This window comes from Marmota monax, unplaced genomic scaffold, assembly GCF_021218885.2.
Source record: "Marmota monax isolate L192 unplaced genomic scaffold, Marmota_monax_Labrador192_F-V1.1 WCK01_AAM20220418_F8-fsc00212, whole genome shotgun sequence".
Lineage (NCBI taxonomy): Eukaryota > Metazoa > Chordata > Mammalia > Rodentia > Sciuridae > Marmota > Marmota monax.
In genome coordinates, this window is record NW_026692413.1 from 632965 (window position 1) to 650383 (window position 17419).

Below are 17419 nucleotides of genomic sequence, written 5' to 3' on the forward strand. Positions count from 1 at the left end.
ATCAAGAAAGAAAATTAGACAAGACCTGAGAATGAAAGTTCACTTTAGTAACATATTGTGGAAAAATATACTTCCTGTCATTTGCCATGACATTCTTGTCATATCTTTTAATATGCATTTTAAATAATGTTTTAAAGAAGCTAGCTACCTTCTTTATGTAGAGGACAGGGTTTCATATGAAAAGTTAAGATTATCCATTACCACCATTCTGCTAGTAACCTGGAATACGTTTCTAAAGTGGCAACCAGAATTGTTAGTTTTATTTTAGCAACGAAAATGAAGAGGATTAAGGTGCTTAAGAGACCAACTTCAGTGTTGGATGTTTTGGCAATGCATTCTCTATAGTTGCAGAATATAGTTTGGAAGCAGATCAAGGGGAGTGCCTAGCAGTTTAGCCAGTCTTTTTAGATTGGTTTTAATTACTGTAGCTATTGTAGCAATGCAGCAAGTGTATAAAATGGTACAGTAACTACTAGCCCTAGGAAATGTTATGACAGAGGCTTATGTTTTGAAAACCAGGCTTCCTGAATTTTGTGTAGCTTCTTTTGTATTCTTATTATTTGTGAAGTCTTTTTAAATCTAGGGCAGTTAGGCAAAAAATAGGAAGGAAGAAGTAAATCACTGCAGATGACACAATTTTATAACAAAAACTGTGAAGAATCCAAAAATGTCTAGTAGAGCTAACAAATTAGTTCAGCAAATTTTGACAATACAAGTTAAATGTACAAAATCAGTTATACTTCTATACATCAGCAAAAAAACAATCTGAAACAGAAGTCAATTTATCATTCCATTTATAGGATGTAAAGAATAAAATATTGAGAAATAAATTTAACCAAGGAAGTGATGTAAGATTTATATAGTGAAAACAACAGCATAAGTGCTAAGAGAAATTAAAGAGAAACTAAATAAATGGAAAGACACCTTGTGTTTACGGAATGAAAAACTTATTAATTTTAATCTGGTAATATTATCCAGCTTGATATGCACGCATATTTATTGAAATCTTTATGAAAACTCTTGACTACATTTGTTTACAGAAATGGACAAACTGGTCCTAAAATTCATATGCAATTGCAAGGAACTATGAATGATCAAGAACAAATTTGGAGTACTGATACCTTTAGATGTTAAAGCTTACAATGCTATGGTAATCAAACGTGTGATAATAACATAAAGGTAGAGATCAATGAAACAGAATTAAGAATCAAAGACATAAATCCATATATCTGTTATATATTGCTTTCCATACAGTTACTGTGATCAATAAAGTGAAAACCACAGAGTATAAAAAATTTCCACAAATAATCTGACAATGGACTTATATAAAAATTAGAGAAATTCCTTAAAAGTTAATGCTAAAATGAAAAATCAACAAACAAATGAACAAATAATTTGAATAGCAAACAAGCCACATGAGGAGATGAAAACATCATTAGAGAAAAACAAATCAAAATCACATGAGTTTTATCTTCCCAAATCACCCTAAAGAGATGGCTATGATAAATGACAGAGAATAACAATTGTTGGCAAATATGTGGAGAAATTTTTACCTTCATACATTGATGATGGGGATATAAAATGTAGAAAGCACTTTGAAAACAGACTGAAGGTTTTCTAAAAGTTAGACAAATATTATAAGACCCAGTGGTTTTACTGTTAAATATATACTCAGAAGAAATGAAAACATGCATCTGCATTAAAACTTGTACAGGAATATTCATAGCAGCATTGTTCATGGCTGACAAAATGTGGAGACAATCCTAATGTCCATTAAAAAACAAAATGTCTTATTTTGATGAAATGGAATATTATTCAGCCATAAAAGTTAATGAAGTAATGATGCATGTTATGATATAGATGAACCTAAAAACATTGTGCTAAGTTAACAAAGCCAAACACAAAATGGCATATGCATATTGCATGATTCCATTTACATGAAGTGTCCATAGTTGGCAAAAATTTCATAAAAGAAACCATTACCTGGGGCTGGAGAATGGCATGTGGGTTAGAAGGAAATTGGGAAAGACTGCTAAGTGGTACTTTTTATTTGGGTGGTTAAAAATGCAATGGAATTACATAGTGTGGTTATGATTATCCAACATTATGAACATACTTAATACTTGAATTGTACACTTTAAATGATTAAAACTGAGTTTTATATTAATGGTAGTTCAGTGGAAAAAGTTTTACTGCTTTCATGAATATCACAATAGAAAAAATAAAGTATTATAACATTTCATTAACAACAGTTTTGGAGATATAACAAACCATGATCATCTCTGAAATCTTTTTATTTAGATAAATCCAGTAAAATATTGTGCACACACATGTACTTAAAACTGCCCTTCTGAAGTAAACGTTTATATTTCTTTGAAAATGGGATTACAATTTTATTTATACTTTTCCCAAGCTACTAATAAAATTATCTTTGGGAAACATAACTAAGCATTACATGAAAATAGTTCACATTTTTATAAAAGCCACCTAAAGAACCATAAGAATGTTGGATGAAACGCCTTCTTTTGGAATTCTTCTACTTTGTGAAATTATCATATGTAGGAATAAAATTCAATTAAAAGATTTTAACACATAATTTACACAAAACAAATAGTGTATTTTTATACATTCCCCTACTATAATCACGATATTTATAGATGAAGTTTTCATGTTAGGCATTTTGTAACTAATAATAATCAGTATGAAGATGTTCTGAAATTAAATGGTGCTAAAGAAAAGCAGTGTTTATAAAATATCTGATAAAAATATTTATCTCTATTATCATTACAACACAAAGGTACATGTTAACAAATTATGAAAGTATATAGGGCAGTGTTAAACAGTACTCAGAGACTCCTCTTTTTTTCCATCTTCTTTTTTGACCTCTTTGTTTTCAGCTTCTTTTCCAACTTCAGCCTTGTTTTCCTTTTCCTTTTCATCTCCTCCATTTTTCCCATCCCCTTTTCCATTTTCTTCTTTTCCTTCTTTTTTCTCTTTTCTTTCTTCTTCTTTTCCTACTTTTTTCTCTTTTCCTTCTTCTTTTCCTACTTTTTCTTCTTTTTCCTCTTTTCCTTCTTCTTCCTCTTTTTCTCTTTCTTTTTCTTTTGCTTCTTCTTCTTTTCCTCCTTCCTCATCTTTTCCATCTTCTTCACTGTCCTTTCCATTTTCTTCCTCATTTTTACCTTCATCTTCATTTCTATCTTCCTCCTCCTCTTCTTCATCTTCTTTGCCTTTTCCATCTTCCTCCTCTGTTCCATCTTTCTCTTTATCATCTTTTTCTTGTCTGTCTTCTTCCTTTTCACCATCTTCATCATCTTTTCCATCTCCTTTCTCTTTTCTGTCTTCCCCCTCTCTATCATCTCCTTTGCTTATTCCATCTTTGTCCTCCTTTCCATCTTCTTTTTTCCCTTTTCCTTCTTCCCCCTCTTGCTCTTTACCCTCTTGTTCTTTTTGGTCTTCCTTTGTTCCATCTTCTCCTTTCTCATTTGTATCTTTGTCCTCATTTCTATCTTGTTCTTTATCTTTTTCATCTTGGTCTTCTTTTCCATCTTCTCCTTTTTCTTCTTTATTTTGATCTTCATCTTTTGGATCTTTTTCATCTTTTTTTCCTTCTGCTGCCACTGTTTCTTTCTCTTCTTCATCTTCTTTGATATTTTCTTCTTTTATTTCCCCAAGTTCTTTTGCAGGAACTGGTACCTAAATTTGTAGTGAAGCAAGAAAATAGTAAATTTGGAACTGTTTCTCCCACCTACTTAAATCAGATTGTATCTATTTCATGGAAAAACTAATATTTATTTTACAACAAAGTAATTCACCTATAGAAAAATCACAACATAGGCAAATATTCTAAGAAATAAATAAAGCCACACAAACACCCACAAATAGAAATCTGCAACAGTAAATTTGGGAAGGCTTATTCATATAAATATTTTTCATTACAAATATGAAGAACAAAATAAACACAGGATTACAGAGTCATTCTGTGTTAGTAATTCTCACTGAGTAGCATGCATGTAAACAAAATATAGTCCTTGGGAAAATGATACATTTTGTTTTTATAAAGAGGAAATTTGGGCTTTTTAAAAATAAAGATTATTGCAAAATCCTATACACTTACAGAAGATACTCCACATATATATGTTTGTTTTGTAGATTTGATCATTATATCCCATTTTCAGTATTTTACTACAATATCTGAAAATGAATGATGCATTAAATATGCAAAAAAACTATTAAAACACTTATATAATGTCCTGATTTGCAATCTATAGGGAAAATAAAGGGAATTTACAGGAAGGGGATTTCTTGGAAAGGAATTTACATATAGTCCATATGCTGACTAAAGCAAGAGAGGATTGGCCTGCATTTAATAAGAGTACCAAGTCATGATCACTAGCATTTTCCAAGTAATACCAATACTAGGCCACTTCTCCCATTGCCAGTACCTTTAAATTCTCATATTTTAAATTATCATTTCTCTTTAGTTACTATTAATTGTATAATCATTATTCGTTTAATGTTTCTAAACTTTTAAAATAAAAGGCAAATAATATTTCTTTCCATTGCATCCATTTTCAAGCTTTCAAGTGGATAAATTTGTTAACATTGTAAGATACCTCTATAATTTTGGCTTCTCCATTTTCATTGTTCTTTTCTTCAACAACTTCATCTTGTTTGTCTTCAACAACTGCTTTGGCATTTGTATCTATGTTTTTTCCCATCATATCATTTTCGGTAATTTTCTGTGCAATGACACAAAAAGAATAAAAATAAATAAATACATAATTTAATCAGAATGTTGATGAATTGGTCAAATTTCCTTCATCAGCTGTAGTGGTAATTTAGGGAAAAGCTTTAAAATGCCACATATAAGCCCAATGTCAACGAAGTTAATATAACGCACTTTGTTTTATTGAAAACGTAAAGTAGCATATATTTTTAAAATGACTTAAATCAGGAATGCTTTATCAAGAATGTTCTATGCCTGGCTATATAGGTAGTAGAAAGACCACTGGGTTAAAGGGCCAGAACAACTGTGCTTGATTTGTAGATATGTCACTTATGTGATGTGACCTTGAACAAAAGCATACATCACTTTGAGGTTGTTTTATCATTTGTACAAAGAGCAATACCACCCAAGTCATAGTTACCTTATAAGAGGCAAATATAAAATTACTTTAGAAATTCTAAATTACAATATAAATATGCTATTGTTTTTTAACAAGAGAGAAACTAAAAGCCAAGAAAGGTAAATAATTTTAATATCTATAATTTTATAGTATATCATTTAATCTAGCATTATTTTCTCCCCCTCCCCCCTCCTCCTCTCACTTCTTCTCTCTCTCTCTCTCTCTCTCTCTCTCTCTCTCTCTCTCTCTTTGTAATGCTGATGATCAAACCTAGGGCCTTGTTTGTGCTAGGCAAGTGCTCAAACACTGAACTATACCTCCAGCCCAATCTCCTCTTTTTAAAAGAAAATAAAATGTATTTACTGTTTTAATAAGTTATAAATTGGGTAGTTAACTTTATAAAATAGTGAGCTTGAAAAGTATAATGGAGAAAAATTAAGAACAAATTCTTAATACATGTTTTTATTATCACATTTTGTTATTATGTGTGAATTTATTTGTATATTCTAAGAATTCAAAGTAGAACTTGTAGAAGAACAATTCTATAACTATTGTATCAATATACAAATTAACTGTGATTAATATCATTAAAAGGCATAGACACTATAAAATAAAAATAAACACTTTTCTGTTGTCACTGATATGAATAGATCAATTATTACTTAATAAAACTTTACTTTCCCTAGTTCTAGCAATACCTTCCAATCAAAGATTTCATAGCACTTTATCAACATGACAACAATTTGCGATTTCTTCAACTATAAAATGATAGGATTAGATGATTTCTAATGTTCCTCAAATTTCTATGACTTTAGTAATTTAACAAATCCTTAAAATATGTGTGAAGCAATTAAAAGTGAATTTAATATTGAGGTTATTTCTCTGTCTACATGACTTTAGGCACAACATCTCAGCATAGAAATCTATATAAAATCAATTATGTCCACTGAAAAATTATGTGTATGAAAATACTTTACAACCTGTATATATTATCAAATTCTAATTACTACTATTTTTACAAATCACTAGTTTGTTTACTGCAATTTACACCCTTTGTTCTCCTAGGAATTTGGTATTGTGACTACAAAACTTCAAAAGCATAGACATTTAATGAATCTATTTAACTAAAATTTTGTCCTTACCCAATAAAAATACCAAAACCTGGTGGATCATTATGAAACAGGAAAAAAATTCCCCACCTAATTATTTTATATGTACTATATAGTAAAATATATTATTAATTGAACAAAATTCAAAAAGCAAAATAATCAGATATATGCATTTTCATAAGTTATTTCTTCAGAAAAGCAATATTCTTTCAACATTTGAAGTTGAATATTTACCCTTGAAGTTGATGATCTTTTGGGTTTCAACTCTGGTATAATGGGCACAGGCATCTGCATTTAAAAAAAATTAAGTCATGTAAAAAGAGGGAAAAATGAAGAAATTATATTGAAGAAAGAACCTTAAAAATAAAATCCTGCCTCTGAATTAAAATAAATATGTATGATATAAATTGAGTATTAGGGAAAAAAGTGTAGTTCCTAAGTGTGAAAATTTTTTCTTAAAACTTCAAAACTCATTCTTACATCAAATATAATATTATTCAGAATTCCCTAAATTTTAAAATTAGTTTTCACAATACATGGGCTGCTTTTTCAAAGGACTACTTACAGCAGACAATCTGGCTGATCTTCTCTTTGGCTATAAGTGAAAAAAAATATCAGTTAAGAGAATTATTATTACACAAAACTAGAATGATTTTTATTGTAGTGACACTATTTGATGGAACACTACATAAATATTGTCATTAAAGAGGCAATTGTGAAATTGGTTAGAATATAAATGTAGAAATTTAAGGTTACATTTTTCCCTTTCTCTAGACCCTCCATAGGCTAAGGGGAAAAATCCCAAATTAAGCTTCACTTCCTAAGATAAAGGACCATGATGACTAGTAACAAGGGTCATATTTAAAAATGAAAATGTAGTCCCTTCTTTCTAACTGACAAAGCATTTCTTATTTCTTAAGATGTTCTTTTCCAATCTTAACAGGCACACAGTCCTAGATTTCAAGAAGCTTGGAGTTTTTATTATTGTATTTATGAAAGAGCTCACTGGCATACCATATTGATATTCATATGGTACAAATATACCCACCAGCATGTATGTTTAGATCTTATTCTACCTGAAGTCTATAGAATAAGTGTATTTTTTTTCAGGCAGATTCTAAAATTAAAGACACTCACCTCTTGCTTCACATCACTTTGACCTGCAGCCTATACAGAGAACAATATTACACAGAAATAAGGTTATCAATGTAAGCATATAAATAAAAATACTACCTATGGATTATAGTTGCAATATACCACTTATGATGTTTTCCTGAGTTCCCTCTCAAGTAGCCATGTGATGTTTCCTAGGAACTATATTCTGCTGTCTACCAAAGTGCAAGCATGCACAGATTCGTAAGCATACTTAAGACATACGTTTACACAACTGATAGTCAATGCCATCTTCTTGTGTAAACAGTATCTAAAAAACAAACCATTTTCTTTTTGAATTAACCTGCAGTACAGTTTTAAAGCCAAAATTAGGGTGGGGGAGGGAAAAACGAAGGTGTTTCATGCAATATCACAGTCTGTTTTGTCTTGTATGTGCTGTGCAAATATATGTACCTATCCGACCCTCTCCACTGATTCTGGACTTATTCTCTTCAAGTTTTGCGTACAAGAATTACAACCCCCACAATGCTTTAGAGAGCAAACCTCTTTGTTAACAACGTTAATGCTTTACTCTGGAAATTCAGCCGCGGATTTAAAAACTTCCCTCCACTACCTGCTCCAAGGTTGCTGTCAGCTCTCTGAAATAGCAAGACTCATTTCACAAGCCTAGAAAAGCATACCGGCAGAACGGCGGGAATATGAGGAAGGGGGATGGTGATTAGAAACGATTGCTTTCCATATCTGAATATCCCTTCAGCCTAGGAGTTATCAAGCTATTGCACGATTCATGCAGCCCTAGAGCACTGGGGAATTTCAGCCTTATTCTTAGGCTCTAGGAGCAGGGAAGGTGGGCAGATTAATAGGATTAATATAAAAACAATCATAATGTCTTATATTAGGACTGTGTTTTATGGCTTTATCAAACAACGAAATAGCATTCCATTTCCCTTAGAAGATACTGATGAAAAATAAACAAGGAAAAAATAAAACCAAGCGTGTACTTATTTCCCTTCTGAAAGGAGCCAGGAATTTTGAAGTGAGCTTTGGCAGAAGATCTGAACAACTCAGATCAACTCTGTATGTCTAAAGTGAATAAATCCCACTCTTCCCCAACATAGGCAATAGTTTATCGGCCACGGCTCTCTTATCACCTTTTCACCTTTAGCTAGAGATCTTGGAGTGTGCCAGATCTCCCAGCCCTGAAGTTTCTAATTACATCTGTGAATCTCTCCCTTTGCTAGGATAGTTTGAAGTCTGCGCCGCCTAATGGCACAGAGTTACCATTGCACAGCCATCTGGCATGACAAGAAGTGGAGGAGGGAAGAGAGAAAAAAAAAGGGGGGGGGGAGAAAACGGAAAGAACAAAGGCAAATATAGGAGAAAGCTGTAGTTTTCCTTTCCCCAAAGGTGATCGTGCCCCAAGAAAACCCGGAGGCAGAGTAGGAAACTGTTCCCTGGAAGTGTGGTTGGGAGAAGTGTTCTCCAATAGGGCAAGCGAAGGGAGGGGGGTGGGGTAGGAAGCGACAGCACAGCGCTATGGCTGTTTGTAATTCAGCATGGAGACACCTCTCCAGCGATTCTTCTCCTTAAACAAAACACGCCAAAAGTGAACTACCAGTTGCATGCGAGATCATCTTAAACCTTACACCGACAGCTCTTTGCCCTTCCCTCCCTGTCCTTTCAGTACATCATAAAATCAAACTAGAAGCTGAAATGCTTTTTAAAAATTATCCGCCTTAGGAAATTTGTATTACACAAGTTAATCTCCCCTTCGGTCTTCCCATTTCACTTACCTTTCTTTTGGGCATTGTTGCAGCTCTCTATAGAAGATCTTAATAGCAGAAAAGAAGCCTAGACTAGAGCACTCTCTGTCCGACCGCTGGGACAGCAACTGAGTTTTCAATGAACTAATTGCCGCACGACCTGTACTCGCCTCAAAAAAAAAAAAAAAAAAAAAGAAAAAAAGAAAAAAAGAAAAAAAAAAAGCTCTCGTTATTGGCAACCTTAAACACACCAAGACGCAACCAAACTACGTGAATGGTTAGAAGAAATGTGAGCCAGGTTGGAGTGACAGGCTGTCAAGCCAATAAGAGGAGGTGGCCAGTGGGAGGCGTGGCCCGCGGACTTTCCCGAAGCTCTTCTACGCTGCTGGCTGACTGCGGGTGGGGTGGAGGAGCACGCGGACTTCGTAGGAGCGTAGCGCTCGGACATGATCTGAAGGAAACCCAGAGTTGTCTTCATTTCTTTTCTTTTATGCTGTAATGACAAGCAAATGCCCCAAACTGTTGCTTTCTCTAGTTTCCAAAACCCCCGCCATTCCCATTTCGCAGGAGAAAAAGTGCTCTTGAGACCTGGTTGAGTTTGAGGCGCAGTTTTCCTTACACATTGGCAAGAAGGTGGAGAAGATGAAATGACAGGAGCATTCATTCAGAGAGCGAAAAAGCGTGGGAATCTTTATTTAACTGCGTGAACTCCCCACCAAAGAAGCATAAGGGTCCTGGCATGAGGTGGGTGGGTGCCCAAATGGCATGCCTCCCACAGGCGGAGAGTATAGACAAAACTGGGAACTGGAAGAGAGAAAGGCTTCTGGGGGCGGGGATACCCGTTAAAATACCGTTATCCCATTTGGCGGGAATCCACTAAGAATTCAATGTAACCCTGAAGGAAATTTTCCTCTGCATAATATAGCAGAGGAAAAACACTGTTGGAATGGATTTTTAATCCTAAAGTAGATTTAGTGAAGGGACTCAGGAAGGTGCCTTGCACATTTAGGACTCACAGTTTGGATTACCATAAAGCCATGGAGGCACTAACCATGGCCACAAAATTTAAGGTTGTGCCCAAAACTCAGGAGATTAGGTCGAGGTGAGTTATGCAGGTGCAGGACAAGATTCTATCTTTATTTAAATTTTTGATATTTTGTTCATCATAGATTTTTTTGCATTAAATCTGATCTTTTAAATATTGCATTAAAATATTTGTCAGGACTATGGTTGTAGCCCAGTGGTAGAATGCTTGCCTAGCATGTGTGAGGCAGTGGGTTCAGTCCTCAGCACCACATAAAGATAAATAAATAAATAAATAAATAGGTATTGTGTCATCTACAACTAAAAAAAAATTTAAAGAAAAAGAAAATTACCAACATGTTATTTTTAAAAATATCATTTGTTTTCAATATTGAATTTTGGGGTAACCCCTTAAAGTTTTGGCCCAAGGAGAGTTCTCCCTAGCTTTACTCAAGTCCCAATCTAGTTTAGGGAACGTTTTTTTGTAAGAGACACTTGTAGCTTCCTTCCAGTATCAGTTCCTGAGACCTAAAGGTTTTGGGTCTCTGTGTGGAGATTACATAAAGTACTTGGTAACAGTAATGGTTAAAAGGGGTGGGGGACTCAGATCCTTGCAGCCCCTTTTCAGTTGTGCCTTGCTTTGGTTGCTGTTAAGAGATAATTATGTTAGAAAGTGCCCCAACAATACTCCACATTCCTAATCTGGAAGTTTAATAGAAGGGAAAAGTTAATCTTTTAAACAGTTACTTTAAGGAAGAATTACATTTGTGTTCATGTGGATTAAAAAATTGTAATTATCATTTAAAAGATGAATACCATATCTGCTACAGAATGCCCAAAACCCATCCCTTCAAAATAAAATGAAGCCTCAAGAGAAGACCACATCATTTTGGGGTTTGCCCCTTCTTTTCCAACAGCTACAGTGTAGCATTAAACAAATAAGTTAAAATAAGACTGATCTCAGCTCAGTTTCCTTCCCACAACACATATTGTATTCTTGTTTAAGTAAATAAATCAGAAAGACATTTAATTGCTTCCTTTGATCCACAGTTATTGGGACAATTCCTTCATGGTCTGATACTTCTTGTTAAATTCTTATTTTTTAATTTGCTTTTAAAAATTTTTGTGGTGCTGGGAATCAAAGTCAGCATCTTGAGCATGCTAAGTACTTTACCACTGAGCCACATTCCCAACCCTCTGATGCCTCTTTTTACCCTTATGGTGAAAGTATTTTGGGGTGAACACAGATATGTTTCAATCATTTTACTGTCCCAGAGTTAGAAGGTAAGAATAAAAAATGGACTCAATATAATGATTGCTCCATAAGAATAAGGAGAAAAATGAAGGGAATAAAAATGTGTCAGTGGAATGCATTCATTCAACAAAATTTTATTTAGCATTATTTTGTGAGTTGGGTTTTGTTTTTGTAGACTAGCTTATGAAAATGCAAAATCATGTGGTATGCAAAAAATTGTATTATGCAGTTTCTGCCCTTGAGGAATTTTATAATTCTGTAGGATTCAGTAAACAAATACATACATATTTACAACTTTAGGTTATTTGTATCATTTGAGTAGTGCAATCTGAACTCAATAATAGAACAGGAGGGAAGGATCTTCTAGAACTGAGATAATTAGAGAAGGCTTTTGTTGAGGAGGTGGTATTTCACTTGGCTCTGAACTAGTGGGTAGACTGTTATAATACAGCAAATACAGAGGCAGGGAAAGTTTGTACTTGCTCAAAGAACAGAATGCCTAGTCCCAGTAGATTGAAACAAATGATCATGATGAGCTTTGGGAGGTAAATCTTGGAAGTTGGACGGAAGGCAAAACATGCAGAACAGTGAGCTCTAAAATTCCTCTTAAGTTTGTCAAAACTTTTCTTTTTTTGTCAGTTTTCCTCCTTTCAGTCTAATCTGTTGCAATTGTGATTTATGTCTTCTCAAATTGCAAACATAGTCATGTATGCATAAGAAAAAGTTGAAGTGTGAAGCATTTGTCTGTTTCTTGACTCCCATTCCCCATTCACCCTGTTCTTTTTAAGCAGTTTTTAGGGTAGTCCTTTGTACCAGCCAATTTGATTTAAGCTCTTTGCCTTTGCTTTATTGTCACTGCAATTCTATTTTCTTATATCTTCACTTATCAGATGTCTATCCCAGTGTTCATACCCAATCCAAATATCACCTCTTTGACAAAAGCCTTCATTCCAGCCCTATAAGATCTTTTCCTCCTGTTACAGTGTAGAATTTAGATTGTACCACTTATATGACAAAGGCAAGCTTGATTTTTTAAAAAAATATTTTTCCTGAAACATTTAGTCCTACTTCTTCACATCAATTCAAACTTCTCTATACTACTTTTTCTTGCCTAAATATTTTTAAACATATGACACTACATATCTCCTGTAGAATTTACTATCTATAGAAATTATTTTTTTCTAAAATTGATAAATTATTTCAAAGTAAGAGTTTCATATTTGTGTAATTGCCAAATAGATACCTTTCACTAAATCATTTTTTTTAAAAAATTACATTGGTTTGTTTCTCTTTTACTTATTAATAACTATGAATGTTGATTGCCTGACAGTTTTCCACAGTACTTGCTATTTTCCCCTGGCTGTTAAGCTTATATACTGCAACTCTCAAAATCTACAGGATCTGTAGCATATCCATTCAGTAACTGGTAGGACATGACACATGAAGATGTAAAAAAATTATAGATTAAATGTATCCACATTAAAATGTTTCATATAAGGGACACAAATTATTAAGATTATGTGCTTATGAGAAAAAAGATACTAGACAGTATATAATGAGCCAAATACATCAATGTGCTTATTTCTGAACCTCACATATGATTGATATGAGGAAGTTACTTAGATTGCACTTAGCTGAAACTGACTCTTGAAAAACTTTAATCTGGAGAACCCAAAGTTTCAAATATCTTATGTTTATTCACAGCAGGCCTGAGAGTAATAAAATATTGAATTATGAGTGACCCCTGATATGATGGGTCTGTAAGGTATGTTTAAAAAATGAGACTGCTTTCTAGAGGTAAAAGGTACACAATAAATTTTATGTTTCAAATTGCAAAATTTCTACCTACTTTTAAAGTAGTAATTTAAAAGAATGCTGTGTTTAGATTCTCAAACATTAAAATTTAGAGGAGATACTGGATAATGCCTAGTTCAATAACCTCAGAATACAGATGAATAAACTCAACACCACAGAGTTTAAATAATTTGTTCAGGATCATGTATTAAAAGTGGAGCAGTTTTTTTATTTTTATATTAAAAATTTTAGCTATGGTGAAGATATTAAAAATTAAATAACTTAAAGAAAAATTTAATAACTGTATGGCATATTTGGTAAACAATTTTTTTTTTCAATTTTAGTGATTGAAACTCCAGAGCAAACTTTGACCATCAACCCACTTCATATATATCTTCCTTTCATCTAAGATCCTAAACTAGAATCCTCTGGTCATTTTAACTATCTCAAGAAATAGAAAATTTATAGAAGAGAAGCTTCACTTTCAAAATTTTCATTTGGTCTAAGGCAAGTGAATGAGGGTTTTTAAGCTTGACATTGTCAAATACTTGCCTATCTTTTTCTGTGTTTGCCAACAGAGAGGTATTCAAATAAAAGTGCAGTTGAGCTTTCTCATTGGCCATAAGTTATTTAAAGATCTCTGAATTTCAGTAGGTGTCCTCATTTACTTGAAAAACATTTCAAACTCTTTCACATTAGCTATGAAGACTTCTGCTTCCCTTAAGTTTTTTCATTTATTTTAAATGCATAATTATTCTTTCAAACTAAAAAAATAGTCATATATTTAAGGCATACATGATATTTGTGTATGTACACACACAGTGAGATGATTACTAAAGTCAAGCAAATTAGCAATAAAATAGTTACCTTTTTGTTGGATGCACATCTATTTTCTTAGCAAATATCCAGTACATTTAGTAAATTCTGCCTATTAAATTTAATTTGTAATTTTGGTACAGTTCATGCCTATGTTTCTGCATGAAATACTAAACTTTTTAAATCTATATATTTTTATGTTTTACTTTAAGCCTTATCTCACAAAAGCACAGATATTAATCCCTGGCTTATAAAATAGTAAGATGTAGATTGGAACACTTTTATAAGTCATGTGAATACTGTGCTGCACCGAGATAATGGCATCTTTAATTTAAAGTAATTATATTTTGGCTTTATGTATTTTAATGTGCTTTAATGCTCCAGGCTTTTTCAATGTCCTTAAAAAGCTCACTAATGCTGGTTACTCTTCTAAAGACAAAACAAGAATTGAAAAATGGCCCAGGCTTCCTAGGTAAGACTAGGTCCTATTTTCAAGGAAAAATCAGTTTTTCCAAGTAGTTCAACTGTCCATCTGTGAAGTTGGTTAGGTACATCCTTGGGGGTGGGGATTTAGCCCAGTGGAAGAGCACTTGTCTCAAGGCCCTGGGTTCAGTCCTCCACCCTGGAAGAATAACAAGATACAGACATTATCCACTGAGAAAATAGTATCAACTGTTGAAATAAATTGTGTTTGAAACCAGTGTCCTCACTGAAAATTCAATCTTCACATGTATCATGCTAGAATTTTCTTTTTTCCTTTTTCAGTATTTGGTTTTCACCCACTCACTTAGAGCTTTACTTATCTGATCATTTTATATTAAGCTCTGTGTACCCATACAAACTTTTTATTTTGTTGTATATTATTTGAAACACAGTGGTTATCATTTGGAGATTATTTTAATTTAGATATGCTTAAAATAAGACAAGGTTAAAACTACCTTTCTTCAATCCTTAAACTATAGATATGAACACTCTGAAGAAAGTAGTAGAAGATAAGCAAATTCTTTTGGGGGAAATTGGCAATCTATGCTATTTTTAACACTGATTGTCTGTTAATTCAAGAGGATAAACAGACAAACAGCTGTTTAACAAATGTGTTAAATCTTAAAATACTCCAGTGTTCATAGGAAGAGTGCAGGAAGATAGAAAGGAAGATTTCACCCAGGGAAGAATTACTAATCATTTTAGGGAGGATCATATATATGCATTCCTGTGTTCTTACATTCTAAAAACACAATAGAAAACATTAACTTATTTTTCAAGAAATCATTTTTTTCTTTATTTTGTCTTATTTTAAAAAAATCATTTCATGTTCAATTCCTTTGTTAAATATAGTTGACATACTTCACTTTCCACATTCTTAAAACTTGGAAAATAAATTATATTTTGTGTTGAAATGAGTAACCATTCAAACAAAGGTACATACTCAATTTTTATACATTTTAATGACAATAGTATAAATCTGCATTTGTACATTTTCATTATTTTCAGCAAACTAAGCATGTCTTTGGAATTACTTCTTTGGTTCCAGGGTTAAATTGCATAAATGGAAATATGACAATATTTTTTAAATATGCTCATTAAATAGTATAATTGTTTCTTTATAGTCTACTTCATATATGCAAACTTGGTTGACTCAGGTTGTAGCAAAGTTATAATTACTCCTTCAGTTTCCTTGTGGTAAGCCATTGTTATAGATCGTGGCCGCCATTAGAAGATGGCGCCGGCTTCCACTGTGGCCTGTGATAAACAACTCCTTTTATGGAGAGTTGGCGCATAATCCCTTATCACCCTATAAGAAAGATCCACGTGGCGGCTTAAGATTGGTATGCGGGAGGCTTTATTAGGCTGTGCTTGGGCGCTCGGCGGGGGGTCACTAGAAGATGATACATGAAACAAGGCCTGAAAAAACTGCTGAAAGAAGAATCCTGTGTCGTGTTTTCCCTTGCCGGCGAGGGGTCACGACATTTCCTTTTTGTTTTTATGTTCTAGTTCACTTCTAAATTTATTTAAGATTAGATTTCATTCAGCATTTAATTTCTCCTGGATAGGGCCTATGCTGGAAATTTTTTAAAAGGAATAAATATAAATGGTGTATACTATTTTGCTTCATGATGTATGTTTTGTTTTGTAAAAAATTTTAATAATTGAGTAGTGTTTGAAAACAAAAACATTATTTCATGAGTTTATGCTAACTTTTGCTCATTTTAAAAGGTAGTGTCTTTTTATATTTGGTCATCTTAATTTCTTCCTTAAAATAACTGTGGCAGGATGATTTCTTACACATTATATATTTTGTTTACATTTCAAGAATTCGTACAAGTCTTTGTGTTTTTCCCCTCAGTCAGTTATTGATGGGGAAAATTATACTGCCCAGGTTTCTGGAATTTGGGGAACTAAAGTATCAAAGAGTGGAGGCAGGGCCAGGGAATATCACTCACTACCTATCATTTGTGTGGCTGGAGGGACAATCCCCATTATTGGGATAGGGATGTCTCCAAGGAATAGAAGAAAATAGCCATACTGAAAGATACTTGGAGCATTATTTTCCATAAGGCAGAAGAGGGGACTGGGGTTGGAATGGTGAGACTATTGTTCCTATTTGCACATAGCATCCTAGATTAAAATGTGGATGTGTGATGACAAATTATATAATAAGAACAATATGAAAAGGTCATGTTTGAAGGTGGAACAGAACTGACTCATAGACAGGTGGAAAGAACCAGCACTAGTGAGCAGCACGAATTTACCAATTTAGAAGCATGTCCACTTTCCTTACCTTAGTCAACATTCAGTATTTTTAAATGTATTATGTTTTATGAATTGAACGAGTTAAGATGTCTTCTTGTAATATGCATGTATTAATTATGAGTGAAAAGTAGTACTATTTTCTTAAGTTTTATGGCCATTTGTTTCATTTGTGTCAATTATTTGACCACATACTTTATTTTTCTATTTGAATTTTCCCCTTCATCTTTTAAGCTTTGTAAGATTTTTAACTCACATATGATCTTTATATATATTTACATGGTACACTTTTTCTTTATGATTTCGGAGTTGCATTTTCTCCTACAAGAATTTCACCATTCCAAAAGCATACACATCCATTCACACTTCTCTGTGGAAATTATATAGTTTCACTTTTCATAATTAAATGTGTGTTCAGTCCTTTAGAAAACCTATTTAAGGAGTAGTGGGGATACATCTTCTTTCTTTTTTTTTTGCAAAATATGAGCTAGTATCTCAGCATAGAGCTTATCATCTACAGGTGAAGAAATTGAGGCCTAAAGCAATGAGGCCAATGAAGAGTTATTAGCAAAGTTGAGGCTACAAATTGGGTCTCTTATTTCAACTTTTGGCCTGTAATTTTTCAGCAAAGTACACTGACTCATTGTCACTTTTTATGCTTAATTAAGT

At 33.2% G+C, this 17419-nt stretch overlaps 1 protein-coding gene across 5 annotated transcripts in view; it reads right to left on the reverse strand.

Annotated features, from left to right (window-relative positions):
- Window positions 1-970: 970 nt before the first annotated feature.
- Hmgn5 (high mobility group nucleosome binding domain 5) overlaps window positions 971-17419 on the reverse strand; it is a 58130-nt gene continuing 41681 nt past the window's right edge. For 4 of the 5 annotated variants that reach the window (XM_058578720.1, XM_058578721.1, XM_058578722.1 and 1 more), the window contains exons 3-8: window positions 9145-9274; window positions 7376-7405; window positions 6804-6833; window positions 6473-6526; window positions 4617-4742; window positions 971-3696 (exon numbers count right to left, since the gene is read on the reverse strand). In XM_058578720.1, coding sequence (XP_058434703.1) covers window positions 2836-3696; window positions 4617-4742; window positions 6473-6526; window positions 6804-6833; window positions 7376-7405; window positions 9145-9159 — 1116 coding nt within the window. In that variant the 5' untranslated portion in view covers window positions 9160-9274 and the 3' untranslated portion in view covers window positions 971-2835. Of the gene's footprint in view, window positions 3697-4616; window positions 4743-6472; window positions 6527-6803; window positions 6834-7375; window positions 7406-9144; window positions 9285-17419 lie in introns of all 5 variants that reach the window. The other variant, XM_058578719.1, reaches the window with a different exon arrangement.